The sequence below is a fragment of the Pseudorasbora parva genome, chromosome 19, assembly GCF_024679245.1.
Source record: "Pseudorasbora parva isolate DD20220531a chromosome 19, ASM2467924v1, whole genome shotgun sequence".
Taxonomy (NCBI): Eukaryota; Metazoa; Chordata; class Actinopteri; order Cypriniformes; family Gobionidae; genus Pseudorasbora; species Pseudorasbora parva.
In genome coordinates, this window is record NC_090190.1 from 43,409,232 (window position 1) to 43,426,647 (window position 17,416).

The window sequence follows — 17,416 nt, forward strand, 5'->3', positions numbered from 1 at the left end:
TTTAAACAATGATAAATCAATTTCATCATTTTAATTTTATTATTTATTTAGAGTGTAAATTATTATTAGACCATTATAAAAAAAAAGTTTAATCTATTTTTTTGGTTTTTGTTTTTTTAAACTTTTTTTTTTTAGCCATCTTTCTCTAAAGCTCCTTCAGCTCTCTCTTGCGGCCCCTGAGGGCCCTAAACCCCGGTTTGTAAACTCTGCTCTTCACTGGGTGAAGCTTTCTGTTTTAATCTAATTTCTCCTGTAAAGACACAGATATCAGAGAGATCTGGAGAGGTTCTTCACTGCCTCATGTGTGTTCGGCTCGAGGTTGATGTGAAGTCTAGAGGTGAAGCTTCAGGTTAGTTTGTGTCCTTACTGTCACACTTCCAATGGTCTGAAACGTCTCTCAAGAGCCTGAAACTCAGTGTGTAAAAGAGACAGAAAGCAGAAGTGACATATTTTCTCCGATCACAGTTTCCTCTCAGTTACACAGCGGAAGACGGCACTTCCTCAAACACTCGACACACTCCTCCGACTGCAGCACGCAGGTAAACACACACTGTATGTCTGCGTCCGTCCATTCTCTAGCACAGGACGCGGGATGGAGGCCTTCAGCTCCAAGGACATGGCCATGAAGGCCCAGAAGAAGATCCTCAGTCACATGGCCAGCAAGTCCATGGCTCATATGTTCATCGACGACAACAGCAGCGAGGTCCTGGACGAGCTGTACCGCGTCTCCAAAGAGCATTCGGGGAACCGCGTCGAGGCCCAGAAGGTGGTGAAGAACATGATCAAGGTCGCCGTGAAGGTGGGAGTTCTGTTCCGACACGACAAGTTCAGTGCAGATGAGCTGAGTCTGGCTCAGGACTTCAGGAAGAAGCTGCATCACGGAGCCATGACGGCCATCAGCTTCCAGGAGGTGCAGTATTCACGTATTAATAATGTTTGCATGATTATGATTTATTAGTGCTCTCGAGTCAAGCATCACTAGTGCTACTACTACTAGTAAAACCACTCAAAGTTCAGCCTGTGCTTCGTCCTGTGGCATTTGTGGTGTCATTTCATACCAGACAGGAAGTGTCTGCTCATAACACGGTAGCAACCATCCACAACACCCTAGCAACTCTTTAAAGCAGGATGTATTCTGATTGTCTGTCAATGTTTTTATCATTCATTTTAGAGGTATAATGGTTGTGTGTGAACGGGCCTATAACTGTCACCGCCCCCCAGGTGGGATGCTTGGTGCTCTTTTTTTGATGGCCTTTTTTTTGTATCATATATTTTAGTAATCATCATAAATCATCGTCATCATAAAATATCTAAAAATTCATCCTATGAAAACGATTTTGAAATCGGACATTGCGTTACCATGGATCAATATAATTGGTCTTAAAGTGGGTGGATCCAATATCATTGGTCTTAAAGTGAATGGGTCCAATATCATTGGTCTTAAAGTAGGTGGGTCCAATATCATTGGTCTTAAAGTGGGTGGGTCCAATATCATTGGTCTTAAAGTGAGTGGGTCCAATATCATTGGTCTTAAAGTGGGTGGGTCCAATATCATTGGTCTTAAAGTGAGTGGGTCAAACATCATTGGTCTTAAAGTGGGTGGGTCCAATATTCTTGGTCTTAAAGTGGGTGGGTCCAATATCATTGGTCTTAAAGTGGGTGGGTCCAATATCATTGGTCTTAAAGTGAGTGGGTCAAACATCATTGGTCTTAAAGTGAATGGGTCCAATATCATTGGTCTTAAAGTGAGTGGGTCCAATATCATTGGTCTTAAAGTGGGTGGGTCCAATATCATTGGTCTCAAAGTGAATGGGTCCAATATCATTGGTCTTAAAGTGAGTGGGTCCAATATCATTGGTCTTAAAGTGAATGGGTCCAATATCATTGGTCTTAAAGTGGGTGGGTCCAATATCATTGGTCTTAAAGTGAGTGGGTCAAACATCATTGGTCTTAAAGTGGGTGGGTCCAATATTCTTGGTCTTAAAGTGAGTGGGTCAAACATCATTGGTCTTAAAGTGGGTGGGTCCAATATTCTTGGTCTTAAAGTGGGTGGGTCCAATATCATTGGTCTTAAAGTGGGTGGGTCCAATATCATTGGTCTTAAAGTGAATGGGTCCAATATCATTGGTCTTAAAGTGAGTGGGTCAAACATCATTGCTCTTAAAGTGGGTGGGTCCAATATTCTTGGTCTTAAAGTGGGTGGGTCCAATATCATTGGTCTTAAAGTGGGTGGGTCCAATATCATTGGTCTTAAAGTGAGTGGGTCAAACATCATTGGTCTTAAAGTGAATGGGTCCAATATCATTGGTCTTAAAGTGAGTGGGTCCAATATCATTGGTCTTAAAGTGGGTGGGTCCAATATCATTGGTCTCAAAGTGAATGGGTCCAATATCATTGGTCTTAAAGTGAGTGGGTCCAATATCATTGGTCTTAAAGTGAATGGGTCCAATATCATTGGTCTTAAAGTGAGTGGGTCCAATATCATTGGTCTTAAAGTGAGTGGGTCCAATATCATTGGTCTTAAAGTGGGTGGGTCCAATATCATTGGTCTTAAAGTGGGTGGGTCCAATATCATTGGTCTTAAAGTGAGTGGGTCCAATATCATTGGTCTTAAAGTGGGTGGGTCCAATATCATTGGTCTTAAAGTGAGTGGTTCCAACATCATTGGTCTTAAAGTGGGTGGGTCCAATATCATTGGTCTTAAAGTGAGTGGGTCCAACATCATTGGTCTAAAAGTGAGTGGGTCCAATATCATTGGTTTTAAAGTGGGTGGGTCCAATATCATTGGTCTTAAAGTGAGTGGGTCCAACATCATTGGTCTTAAAGTGGGTGGGTCCAATATCATTGGTCTTAAAGTGGGTGGGTCCAATATCATTGGTCTTAAAGTGGGTGGGTCAAACATCATTGGTCTTAAAGTGGGTGGGTCCAATATCATTGGTCTTAAAGTGAATGGGTCCAATATCATTGGTCTTAAAGTGGGTGGGTCCAATATCATTGGTCTTAAAGTGAATGGGTCCAATATCATTGGTCTTAAAGTGAATGGGTCCAATATCATTGGTCTTAAAGTGAGTGGGTCCAATATCATTGGTCTTAAAGTGGGTGGGTCCAATATCATTGGTCTTAAAGTGAGTGGGTCCAATATCATTGGTCTTAAAGTGGGTGGGTCCAATATCATTGGTCTTAAAGTGGGTGGGTCCAATATCATTGGTCTTAAAGTGAGTGGGTCCAATATCATTGGTCTTAAAGTGGGTGGGTCCAATATCATTGGTCTTAAAGTGGGTGGGTCCAATATCATTGGTCTTAAAGTGAATGGGTCCAATATCATTGGTCTTAAAGTGGGTGGGTCCAATATCATTGGTCTTAAAGTGGGTGGGTCCAATATCATTGGTCTTAAAGTGAATGGGTCCAATATCATTGGTCTTAAAGTGGGTGGGTCCAATATCATTGGTCTTAAAGTGAATGGGTCCAATATCATTGGTCTTAAAGTGAATGGGTCCAATATCATTGGTCTTAAAGTGAGTGGGTCCAATATCATTGGTCTTAAAGTGAGTGGGTCCAATATCATTGGTCTTAAAGTGAATGGGTCCAATATCATTGGTCTTAAAGTGGGTGGGTCAAACATCATTGGTCTTAAAGTGGGTGGGTCTTGTCATCCTTTGGCTTGCATTGCATCATATGATCTCTTTCATTCATTCTACTGTTATTAAGGCAGCAGTTATTTGCACTAAGTGAAAATAGGGACATATTATATGTACACATATGTAAAAGTGCCTGCTCTTTGCAATAGTAATTACATGCAATTTATACTTTATTTTTACAGATGCATAGTATTTGACCTCAGTAATGTTGTACATTAAGAGGATGTAATAATAACAGTGTAAATTATTAAATGGCTGCTGCCTTAATGGCACAATAAAAGCCCTCCCAACACCGACCCCTAACCCTAACCTAAAAGAAGGTTTTGGGTGCATCCAGTCGTAACCACTTCAGCTCTGCGCCCCTCTGATTAATGTGACTTTCTCATGCCATGTAAAACGTAAACGCCATCACGAAAGGAACGTACGACTCATATAAGCAATGAATATTAGTTTCTGTTTTTTATAATCTGGCTTGTCCTTGCATTGCAATTTTTTCTTATTCGCGAAGTGATCACTAGCTGCGTTTCCATTACAGATTTGCGAAAAACTTTTGCGATATTTCTTAAATGTCGATAAAAAACTGTTGCGAAATGACAGCGTTTCAATAGCTGCAGTTATGCGACTAAAACATATTACTTTCCTCTCGCGATAGGTCAGTCCAAAATGATGGCACTTGGTAGGTTTGTAAAGGTATATCCCATCCATCACACTAGCCATTATTTTTATTGGAAGGAGACATATGTGTTATCCCAGCATTAATGGCAAGGAAAGCCCCTTAGGTTACTTAAGCGGCACGGATATAAGGTGTGTGTGTGTGTGTGTGTGTGTGTGTGTGTGTGTGTGTGTGTGTGTGTCAGATCTGCTTCAAGGTCTTCATGATAATGTAGCATTTCTGTGTTTAGCATCCAGTATTACTGTAATCCTATATTGTCTTTTATGAGTTTAATAAAGGACTCCGTCTCGTCTTCTCTCCAAACCGAAACCGTCATCTGTAAAGAATGATCGACTTTTACGCGCGCCAGGTTGACGCATATAGAGAAGAGCGAAATATTTGAATTTGCATGTTAACTCAAATGTTTTATTTTTATTTTTACCACTTTCGTTATTTTGGCTAGATATTTCGTTTGATTGGCATTTGAACTGAATTTAGAAATGCTTTGGAAAAGAAAAAAATGGCATTTAATAAACGAAAAAAAAATTCGTAGACAGCTTTTGGAGTGAATGCATGCAAAATAATTAGTTCCCAGAGTCCACAAATAAAAATAGACAGTTTATAGTTTATAATCATGTCTTGAACTCATCTGTAGAGCTAAAAATGACAAGAGTATTGTGAATTGTTTCATCTCTCTTAAAGGAAGAAGGAAAAAATGAGAACGTCAGCGCTTTTATCGGCCGTGGGTTAAAGAAAACAGCCTAACTACGAAACTATATAGGCTGCGTTTAGGCCTAAACATTAGTCTGTAATATTATTATTATTTTAATTTATATGTTGATTATGAAAAGTGAGCAGCATGAGTAAGAATCGTAATATGTTTGAGACCTGGGGAGTCACATGATTTTGATCACTTCGTTTTATTTTCTAGAAAGTCTTTCTTAAAAAATATATTTAGTTTTGTATTTTTGTATTTTTATTTTGATCGATGTTTCATCAATTAATTGCCTGTTTATTAGATAAGAAGCAAACTAAGATCGTCTGGAATGGACTGACGTGCGTAGCTGGCCTGTTTCCTCTGCCTTTGAGTAAGGCTGAAACTGCTCTTTCTGCTTTAATACATTTCTTGAATATATGTCTTAATTACAGTATATATAGCCTGTAGTCCTTATTAGGAGAAAATATATGTCCTTTTAACTACATTATCTTGTTATTACGACACAATTGAGTGGAAAATATAATATATAGGCCCTATGTTGCAGCAATGCGTCACCGCAACAGGTGACCTGTAAATGTGAAAAAAACGTTTCCATTGCAGTTTTGCGAAAATGTCCTTTTTCGAATCGCCTGAAAAACCACCTCATGAGAGCGTAAAAACTTTTTTGCGATATATGAGAGTTTTTGCGAAATTGCCGCGTTTCCATTGGGCGTATTTTCAATTCGCAATTTCAATTTGCACAATTTGAAGGGTAATGGAAACGCGCTTACTGTCACATAAGTTGATGTGTTGGGGGATTTGGTCATTATATGTAATATTTCATTTATATATTCTGCTTAAAATGACTCAAAAAAGATTTGTTCATTTTAATGAATGAGATTCAAAGATCAAATTAGTAAAATGATCCGAACGGATTCACAGCGTTCGGGTGGTCTCGAGTCTGTCAGAGCAAAAGCTTATGCTCTCTGTGTGTTTTTCTGTCGTCTCCAAATGCGTTCATATATAAATTGAGTGAGCTTATTTTGTCCATTACACTGTAAACCCGAACATTCAAATTAATTAAATAGATGAAGTAGTGTATACTCAAAGTTATAGAAAAAGTTCTACTAACTTAATTATTTCAAGTTGGTGTAACATGGTCTTCCATGAGAAATTTTAACCAATATAACTATATTTTCGCCTCGTCTGTTGCTGATTCAAATTAAGATGGAGACTTTTTCATTGTGATGCAATCTTAAATTCGATAAGTAAAAATGTGTAAGTTACTAAACCTAACAATAATATGTGAACTAACTTATAACTAACCAGATTGACTTTATTTCAGTTTTAATGAAAATAATAGTTTTGTTTAAAGTCACCATGATAGAGATCAGTGTTTGCTTTAGTTGGGCTCTTGACCCTTGACTGTGTAATATTAATAGTTCTCTGGCTGCTTTGTGTTTGTGAGACACATTTGTTAAGGAACAAAGAGTCGAGCAAATGTCATCAAGTGATGTTGTTAGTTCATTGATGATGAAAACATCATCACGTATTAACAAAATCCTTGATATCATGCAGAGTCTAATGCTCTAATTGTCAAAATGGTTTATAATAGATTTAAAATATTAATATTAATACCCATGAGATCCTTCACTGTTGTGGTAATTGAACAATATATTTATTTAATTATTATTTTTATTTTTAATAATTATTATTATCTTTGACTAAACTTGAGCGTGTTGTAAATGTATGTAAATATTATAATATATGGATTTGTATAATTATTTATAATTATTTATTTAGATTCTCACAATTAGTCCATCAACATAATCCACTGTGTCAATCACGAGTTATTCTTCACGGAGTTACTGCACATAAAGCACAGAAGCCAACTGTTAACAAATATGCAGATTTCATGAGGCGTTTTTGTTCGTAACTTCATTAAACATGCAAAGATTGTAGAAAACGACACAGCACTTCTTACAGCGGATGCTCCAGATTGAAAAATCAACATTGCGTCTATCACAAGATATTCCTCATGCACTCTCAGAAAAAAGGCACAGTGGAGGTACAGTTTTGTAGCCTGGTTTTACCAGACTCTTGTACATTTCATTTGTACATAGAGTCTGGCCACTCTCCATTGACAAGGGTTTATTTCCGCGAAGGTGGGCACTCTGTTGAGGTTTAAAACTATTGGATCTGCCCTGAGCCGCTCTGGATCTGCCATAACCAATCGCTAACGTTTGGTCGTGACGTATGTCATGCGCCCTTCGCCTGTTTCACTCATGGAAATCCGACAAAATTAAAGTGCACTTGTGCATGCCACCTCAGTAATAAAACTATAGGATAAAACCTAAAACTCGTGCATTCGGATTGTGATTTATTCACGCCACGGTGGACAGGAGAGCTTTGTGATCGGGAACGCGGCGCTCACGTGGTCCATAACATCATTGTGCTGTAAATAAAATGTCATATGCTTGGTATGATAATAAATGCTGCTATAAATAACAGACCAATTCAAATGTTTAAGTGCTTTTATTTTAATTTGTTTGAGCGGTGATGAAATATATTGCTCTTCTAAATACTTGCCAGCATTTTAAGGAAATACAAGTCTATAAATGCATCCTAATAACAGCAAAGCAACCGTATGGTGTTCTGCAGGGGTCAAAAATGATTACAAACAGTGAATTTTGAAGTGATATATTGTTGAAAACTCAGAGATGTGGATTCGGACAAGTTATTACATCAACACGACCTTGTGTTTGTCAAAAGCAGTCGGTAACTCGGCCGGGGATTTTTACGCGGGTGGTGAGAGAGACGGACGACAATATAATAACCGACCAGTCCCTGTAACTTAAATGATGGCAATACCTTCCGACCCCACGAGAAACAGTTACCGTCCGAATAGCTTTTGCCAACTCCTTCATCACTAACGAAGCGATCTGGAAAATCAAACTTTTCCCGAGTTTACCCTGTTGGAGGGCCACCAACAAACCCCAGCAAAGACTGTTATTGCTCCGGCTTTAACTTCTGGATACTCAGCAGCGGTGCCACAATGCAATGAATGGTTTCGTTCGCATCTTTCTCCGCCGCCATTACTGAACTACATCTCAAACTAGCGCTCGACATCAACGTCATCGTTCTCAGACACTCCCTCTGTTCGCTGATTGGACCGGTAAAAATTTGTTCGGAGAAAACCTAAGACTACACAGCAGTCGCAGACGGAGTACTGAAGGAAAATGAAAATTGAGCGGAAGTACGTAGGAGGGCAGAGCCAGGCTAACAGTTTTGTTCCTTGGGGAACAAAATGCGCAATAAGTGCAATTTATAACTGTACCTTTAAAGGTACAAAATTGGTCCTTAGGGTACAATTATACCATTGTTTTCCTCAGTTCTGTCCTAGTGAGCCGCTGTCCTGCAAAGTTTGGCTCCAACCCTGAAAGACGTCTATAGAAGCTCTTATTGAGAATTAACAGGTTTATATTTTGATGTTTGATTGAAAAAGTTTGGTCACCATTATGGAGATCAGTGTTTCCTTTAGCTGGGCAGTTTGACTTAGATTTTTATGTGAGTTTGTGGCTTTTGTTACAGTGTAAACAAAACACATAATTGTTCAAAACAAAAGAAGCCATAAACCCACACAAGGGTTAGACCCACACATATATCAAGAATCAGCATATTAATATCAACAATCTTAAAAGGTACAATTTTGTTTTGACAATGTTGAGGAACGATTAAAAAAATGCAATGGCTAAACAAAAAGGCTCCCTTAGTTCCAAACGCCGTAACTTTTGATTACTTTATGCTACCATTGGGTTCTCTTTCACCCTTGAATGGACATAAACACACTCATTTATGTATAAATAATCGTTATTGGCCAGTATCCTTGTGAGCTCATTCTTAAAGAGTTATGAGTTAAAACCTCTTAACTGACTGTAAAGAGTTGTGAGAACATTGAATGCGTGTCAGATCTTAAAGTGACAGTGACCTAATAAACAGCTACTATCAGTCTAATGTTCATCAAACAACACAGGACTTAGAAACAGAGATGCTACTGAGAAAATGGTGAAATATATACCGTTTTTGTGTTGTTTCTACACTAAAAAATATTGTTGGTTTAACTTAAAAAAGTAAGTAACCTTGATGCCTTCAAATTTTTAGTTTAGGGAAATTAAAAATTTGAGTTATGAAGGAAATTGGTTTAATAAATAGAAACTCAAAATATTATTGTATCTGAACCACATAAAAAAACATAAATTATAAAAATAGCACAATTTGCCATGTTTCACTGCGTCATCACAAATAAAACACACACATAATAATATTTGAATAAAGGTTGTCAATTCTCAAATATGTTCATCGTATTAACTCAAAATTTTAATTTCAATTAACTCTAAATTTTAAGGCAACCAGGTCACTAATTTTTGTAATATCTTTTATAGTGTACAGTTCAATACACTGCAAAGAAAAAGGCTTTTTATTTGTTTATTTGTTATTATGCAATTCTTAAATATATTTTTGCTTAAAACAAACCAAATGATCTGCCAGTAGGGTAAGAAAAATAATCTCAAACACTTTATAAAACTGACCCATAATTAATGAACACAAGAACAAGTGAGTAATGCATTATTTAACACTCTAGTTGTAACAATGAGTCCACAGGATTGGGGATCCAAATGCAATTTTATTTAATCAACAGTCCACGATCGAAGTCTAGAGTTCAGGCAAGATCACAATCCGTGTAGGCAGTCCAAACAAACAAACACAACACAACACAACACAACACAACAAGGCAGGGAACGCAGGCAAGAGAATAGTCCAGAGACAGGCAGGTGATCAAAGACCAAGAGACAATAAACATGGGGGAACGCTCAGAATTGCAGTGTTACACTTTACAAGACTTCGCGGTGACTGGCAGAGTGAACATGGTTATAAAGACTGAGGCTAATGGCACACAGGTGTAAACAATGATTGCTGATGAGTCAGGGCAAAGGATAATGGGGAATGAAGTCCGGAATGGGGATAAATATTGAGGTAAGGGAGCCCTCTGGTGGCGATCAGAAGGAGCCCCAGAGGCCTGATTTGTGACACTAGTAACTACTATTAACTAACAAGAGACGATTCTGATTAACAGATGAGTTAGTAATACTAATATCACTATTATCTAATCAGTAACTCTTTTCATACTTCATAGAGGACTACTATATACTACAGGTTTATAATTAATGTCAATGATGCATAATGTACAATTAATTCTAAAGTAAAGCTCATAGTGACCCACCAGTAATGACTGAAGTGTTATTAAATCCTTCAGAAGGGATTACGGAGGATTTGGATCAGTATTATAAAGTGACACACATGATAACTACAGTAATGACTGAAGTCACTGTAAGCTTTTGAGGTGTTGTAGGGTTTTCATAATGACTCAAGTGTTACTTCATCCTTCAGTAGGAATAACTAGTGATTTGTAACAGTATTTTAAAGTGAAGATCATGATAACCCACTAGTGTTACCAGGGGCGTAGCACCAAATTTTGGGCCCTGGGTACAAACCATCTTGCCGGGCCCCCGTACCATGTATGTGTATGTATAGAAAACGGACTTCCCTGCCTTGGGCCCTGGTTACTCAGTACCCTTTATCCCCCCAGTCCCACGCCCCTGAGTGTTACTATCCAAAACCTTACAAAAACTCAAAAGCTTACAATTACTACAGAGTTCTGATCTTCACTTTATAATACTGATCCAAATTATTCCTTCTGAAGGATGTAGAAACACAACTAGTGGGTTATCATTACCTTCACTTTAGAATGAATATAAATCAATCATAAATATTCAGTACAGTATGCATTATTCATGTTAATTATGAACCTGTAGTATACAGTAGTCCTCTGGGGGGAGTTATGAAAAAAATTGTAAAACTATTGATAAGCTAAAATGAACTGTTTTTACTTACTAATTCATTAATTAGAGTATCTTGTTAGTTAATAGTGTTAATATTGTGTTACTCACTTGAGTAGTTACTCATTAATGACAGAACAGTGTGCTAAAGTGTTACCCAATAATCTGGTTTCTGTTTGAATCTTGTTTCCTGTTTCTGTCCCAGACAGAAACAGAAACAAGATTATTTGCTTACCCCATTGGCAGATCATTTCGCTTGTTTTAAACTAAAACTCACTTCATTCTCATTTTCCCCAGAAAAACAGAACAAAATATCTTAAGTAATTTCACTTTTCACACATCTTGATTTAACACTTTTTAGATATTTCGACAGGAAACAAAACAAAAAATACTAAGTAAGAAAGGCATTTTTTAATCATGATTAACTCTCTCCTGCCAGGAGCCAGCCAACGCTTTTATGAAACTTTCATGGTCCCCAGAATATTTAGTTGTATGAATATCTGAATATGAAATAAATCAAAAGCACAAACCCTGTAAAGCTTTCAAACAAACCTGTTTTATTCTAGCTCCATGCTTTCTTTTTCATCAACACTTGTGGGTAAGCTTCATTAAAAAAGCAACATTTTGAGCAAAAGGCTGAGAAAATCAGATTTTACTACATCCAGAAGTGCTTCAGAGCGATGATCAAACACAGATGGAGTCGGTAGGCCGTTTTGATTCATATGTTTATGTATATAATTGACGTACGTCTGCAATGCCTCTATCACTGGTTTCTACTTCTTCTTCGCCTGTGTTTTGATCTGGAGATTCTGTACTCATTCAGAAGATGAGAACAGCGCCCCCTACCGTATAACAGATAAACTGGCACCCCAACATAGCCTGATTTCTCACAAGGGTTTTTTCTTCATTCTGTCACTGAAGGAGTTTTGGTTTCTTCCATTGTCGGCTTTGGCTTTGGCTTTTGCTTGCTCAGTTGGGGACACTAAATATTCAACTATATTACTGATCAGCTCATTTTCATTTACACTGTACAAATTATGAACAAAAACAGAATGCAATGATGTGGAAGTTTCAAATTTTAATATTTTATTCAGAATACAACATAGATGACATATCAAATGTTTAAACTTACAAAAAAATAAGTTTATTTGATATTTCATGGCATCAGCACATCTCCTGAAGTTGTGCCGTGGCCATATTTCCCGCTGTGTGTCATCCCCTCTTCTTTTTATATCAGTCTGCAAACGTCTGGGGACTGAGGAGACGAGCTGCTCAAGTTTAGGAATAGGAATGTTGGCCCAATCTTGTCTAATACAGGCTTCTAGCTGCTCAACTGTCTTAGGTCTTCTTTATCGCATCTTCCTCTTTATGATGCGCCAAATGTTTTCTAATGGTGAAAGATCTAGACTGCAGGCTGGCCATTTCAGTGCCGGATCCTTCTTCTGCGCAGCCATGATGTTGTATTTGATGCAGTGTGTGGTCTGGCATTGTCATGTTGGAGAATGCAAGGTCTTCCCTGAAAGAGACGCCGTCTGGATGGAGCAGATGTTGCTCTAGAGCTTGGATAGACCTTTCAGCATTGATGGAGCCTTAGATGCCACTCTGAGAGACTCTTTTTATACCCAATCATGTTGACAATTGACCTAATAAGTTGCAAATTGGTCCTCCAGCTGTTCCTTATATGCACATTTAACTTTTCCGGCCTCTTATTGCGACCTGTCCCAACTTTTTTGGAATGAGTAGCTCTCATGAAATCCAAAATGAGCCAATATTTGGCATGACATTTCAAAATGTCTCCCTTTCAACATTTGATATGTCATCTATATTCTATTGGTAATAAAATATAAGTTTATGAGATTTGTAAATTATTGCATTCCTTTTTTCATTCACAATTTGTATAGTGTCCCAACTTTTTGGAATCAGATTTGTAAATTATGAAATACATTTTTTTAAATTATTATTTAAAGTCAAAATTATGACTTAAAAATCTAAATTGTGCTTAAAAGTCCTAATTATGAGATAAAAAGCTGAAATTGGATTTTTTTAAAAGTCTAAATTATGACCAAAACACACACTAAGACACTTAAGAGATGAAATCATGCTTGTTATTTCTTTTTAAATGCACTTTTTAAAATAAAATATTCAAATTTAAAATAATATTTACATTATTGTTTTCATTTTTTTACGTGTCTTTACATTTTGAAATCAGTTTTTGCACCAGAAAGTAATCAATGAAAACTTACTTTAGCTTTTCATCTAAAACGAAATGCATGTCCTATCATCAGTAAAGCCGCTCTGTGTGTGAAGAGCGCTGGAGAAAGGAAGGAAGCTTGACGTGAAAACACTCTGTGAAGGAGTTAATCACAGATTAACGTGAGATTATTGACAGACAGCATCTCTCTCGGCAGGTGGAGTTCACGTTCGATAAGACTGTGATGATGGACCTGCTGACGGACTGTCGGGATCTACTGCTGAAGCTGGTGGAGAAACACCTGACGCCCAAATCTCTGGACCGCATCCGGCACGTCTTCAACCATTACGCGGATCCGGAGCTGCTCACACACCTGTACGACCCAGAGGGGACGCTGTCGAGCAACCTGAAGAAGATCTGCACCGGCCTAAACCGTATGATCGAGGAGGGCAAACTCTGAACACACACACACACACACACACACACACACACACACACACACACATGTGGACTGAGACACACACACACACGGACTGAGACACAAATACTTCACAGTCAAGAGATTTACAGACAGAGTTCATCCAATCACTGGCTTTCGTCTGTGGAATGCAAATGATGATATAAAGTCATTATTTGTGTTTCGCAGAAGAAAGACAGATCTCACACTGCAAACGAATGTTCTTCTCACTCAGTCATTTTGTCTTGTTTCCAGTCCAAATATCTAAATATTCTTAAATCAAGATGCATTTACTAGATCAGTAAAACGACAGAAGATATTTTTTCTTGTTTTGTTGAAAATAAAATCTAAATGAAGTGAGTTTTTGCTTAAAACAGGCAAAATGATCTGCCAATGGGGTGAGAAAAATAATCTTATTTCTGATTGAAATCTTGTTTCCGTCCCAATCAGAAATAAGATTATTTTTCTCACCCCATTGGCAGATCATTTTGCCTGTTTTAAGCAAAAACTCTCTTCATTTAGATTTTATTTTCAACAAAACAAGAAAAAATATCTCATGTCGTTTTACTGATCTAGTAAATGCATCTTGATTTAAGAATATTTAGATATTTGAACTGGAAACAAGAATTAAATACTAAATAAGAAGAGCATTTTTTGCAGTGCAATTTTAAAATGATTGATCTTTTAAAACAGTTATGGTTTTGTTTCTGCATCTTAACATGATTTCCATCATCCATCGATCTTTAAAACTAAAACCGAAGAGAACTTGAGCAACACTGATATTTGTACAGTTGTATGTACCAGTAAAATCCTCCACTTCTGCCTCTCTCTTCATGTTTCTCTGTGTTGAGTATTACCGCAGACTCGGCTCTGATTGAAGATTATTAATAAAGTGGTGTTTAATTTTATTTCGAGTATTCCTCCGGCTGATCTGTTCCTCCTCACTCACTCTCGAGTGCTGTCTCAGTCTTCAGACGCCGGCCTGTGTTCAGCAATACTCCACGTTATGATAGTTTTGATAAATGAATATTAAGAGTTTGTGGGGTTGTTTCCTGCTTCACACTGAAGTTTGAGCTGGACTCGTGCAGTATGAGGAGACTTCCACTAACGGACTGTTCTACGATCACACACTGAAATGTGGATTTCTTAGTATTTTTGTCTTGTTTAAAATGACAAAGTATTAAATCAAGAAACATTTACTTTGAGATGGAAAAATAATATATAAGGTCAGCAAATTTTCAAAATGAACCGTTTATCCATCCCTCCATCCATCCATCATTCTGCACACCAATCCTTCCATACATCCCTCCATCCGCCAATCCATCCATACATCCGCCAATCCATCCATACATCCCTCCATCCGCCAATCCATCCATACATCCCTCCATCCGCCAATCCATCCATACATCCCTCCATCCGCCAATCCATCCATCCATCGACCAATCCATCCCTCCTTCCATCCATCCATCCATCCGCCAATCCATCCCTCCATCCATCCATCCATCCGCCAATCCATCCCTCCATCCGCCAATCCATCCATCCATCGACCAATCCATCCCTCCTTCCATCCATCCCTCCATCCGCCAATCCATCCATACATCCCTCCATCCGCCAATCCATCCATACATCCCTCCATCCGCCAATCCATCCATACATCCCTCCATCCGCCAATCCATCCATCCATCGACCAATCCATCCCTCCTTCCATCCATCCATCCATCCGCCAATCCATCCCTCCATCCATCCATCCATCCGCCAATCCATCCCTCCATCCATCCATCCATACATCCGCCAATCCTTCCATCCCAGCTAACAATTTTAGGTTATAAGAACGTTTCCCTAACGTTCCCATTAAGTTCTAAAAAGTTTTTGAACGTTCTAGGAACGTTGAAATGTCCAGTTTGTGGAACGTTGTATTAACGTTCTCATTAGGTTCTAAGAACGTTAAATAACGTTCTAAAAGGGTGTGGAGTATGATCAAATAAAAGATTCCTGTTTTCTCCTTTAATGTACTTGCTTTTGTTTATTTACATCTTATTCTTTCTTAAAAAAAAGCTAAAACCCCTTTTATAATTGGCTTTTATATTTATATTACATTTATATTTAATACATAATTAGTTTACTAGATTTTTCTTCTGATTGTAAAAAAATAAATATATACACGAAAATAGCATTTAAGTGTCATTAAGTTGTCTCTGGATATACAAATTATGTATCTGAAGTTTGAGAAAAAAGCTGTATGACTAATTTGTAATGACTAATACTTTTTTTAATGTAGTAACGTTTTTAAAACATTCCACTAACAATGTAAGAATAACGTTTTATAGGTAACGTTTTTAGAACGTTTCTCAATAGCAAATAACATTGGCACAACGTTCTAATAACGTTACTGCGAGAACGTTTTTTTGATAACTTTGAGAGAACTTTCAGATAACGTTAGCCAACGTTCTGAGAACGTTCCCTGTTAGCTGGGATACATCCGCCAATCCATACATACCCGCCAATCCTTCCATTCCTTCATCCATCCATCCATCCACTAATCCTTCCACACATCCTTCCGGTACTGGAAAAATACCGGAATATATTTTATTTCTAACGGTATGATATGATGATTTTGCTCATTTCGGTATATGCTGCTGTTTCCTAAGTTCACCGCTAGGTAGCAGTGCGCTACACAAACTGACGTCAAACCGGCAACATAGAGCAAAATGAATAACGTTACAGCAGTTGAATCTCACTCAACACGTCCAAAACGAATTAATAAAGAGAGGAGAAGGCGACATTAGGAAATAGCCTACTTTGCTTACAAAACTGCTGAAGAAGCATCAAACCTGGCCAAGCATCTGTCATTTCCTGACCTGTACAAGACGAGTTGGACAGGTGAGAGCATAATCCTTCTAATTCAGACATTTATTGTCGTTTAACACTGATTAACGCACATACATAGGATCGTTTCAATATTGCGAAATCTCCAGCGTTCATGTGACTACTTTTCGTATGAAAACCAGTGACGTTCAGATTTCTACTAACTGTGTTTGTGAGACTAATCACTAAAGTAGTGTCACATTTCTACACAATTTTGTGTGTATTCGACTCAGAAAAGCACCTTTTTAGGCCTTTAGGATTTAGGCTTGTGAGTTTGTTATGAGCTCAAAATCAGTGAGGTCTCAAATTTGAGGTAAGTTAGTTAGGAGGAATAATCCCAGAGAACAATTCTGATCTACATGTGCATTTTTAAGACGTTTAAAGGCCCCATATATATATATATATATTATACTTTTATGAACTGAGAGACCATAAGAAAAAGGTGAATAAACACTGAGTCAATAGTCAGAATGTATTTATTATTATATTTGAAATATGTTGTAGAGCTGTATTTTACAATGTGTTGGTTGTCAAACTTAAATTTGTTAATTTTTCATTTTTATTTTTATTGACAAAATGTTTTTGATATCAGATAACATTGGAATATCATATGATGTTACACTGCACCCCACCTATGGGGTTCATTAATGTTTCTTTTCCCCTCACATTGACAAAATGTGTTATATTAGAAAAAATTACATTAGTTACATGAATCACTTGAATTATAAGCCTATTTTTAATTCAAAATGGCCAAATTTAGACATTTTTATGAGTTGACCTTTTGTCGGCTGTTAAACATTTCTATCCTAAATCAGCTGTCAAATATGAAATGCTTAGCTCTGTGCACACACACTTTATATCAGGTGGAATTTACGCTAAGCATCTTCTGTGAATGTAAACCCCGTCTACTTTGATTGATCATCTCAAATATATTTTGATGAGCGGTGACAAACGCTGAGGACGCTCGGATGAGAAGCTCAGTGTGTGCTGTGCTGTATCCTGCAACACTAAAGTAGTGT

The 17,416-nt window shown here is 37.6% G+C and overlaps 1 protein-coding gene across 1 annotated transcript; it reads left to right on the forward strand.

Moving 5' to 3' along the window:
* The first annotated feature begins 468 nt into the window (after positions 1–468).
* On the forward strand, positions 469–13,811 carry tnfaip8l2a (tumor necrosis factor, alpha-induced protein 8-like 2a). The gene is made up of 2 exons (XM_067424863.1): positions 469–910; positions 13,293–13,811. The coding sequence occupies exons 1-2, from the start codon at positions 593–595 to the stop codon at positions 13,533–13,535; spliced, it is 561 nt and encodes a 186-aa protein (XP_067280964.1). The 5' UTR covers positions 469–592; the 3' UTR covers positions 13,536–13,811.
* The last annotated feature ends 3,605 nt before the right edge of the window (positions 13,812–17,416 follow it).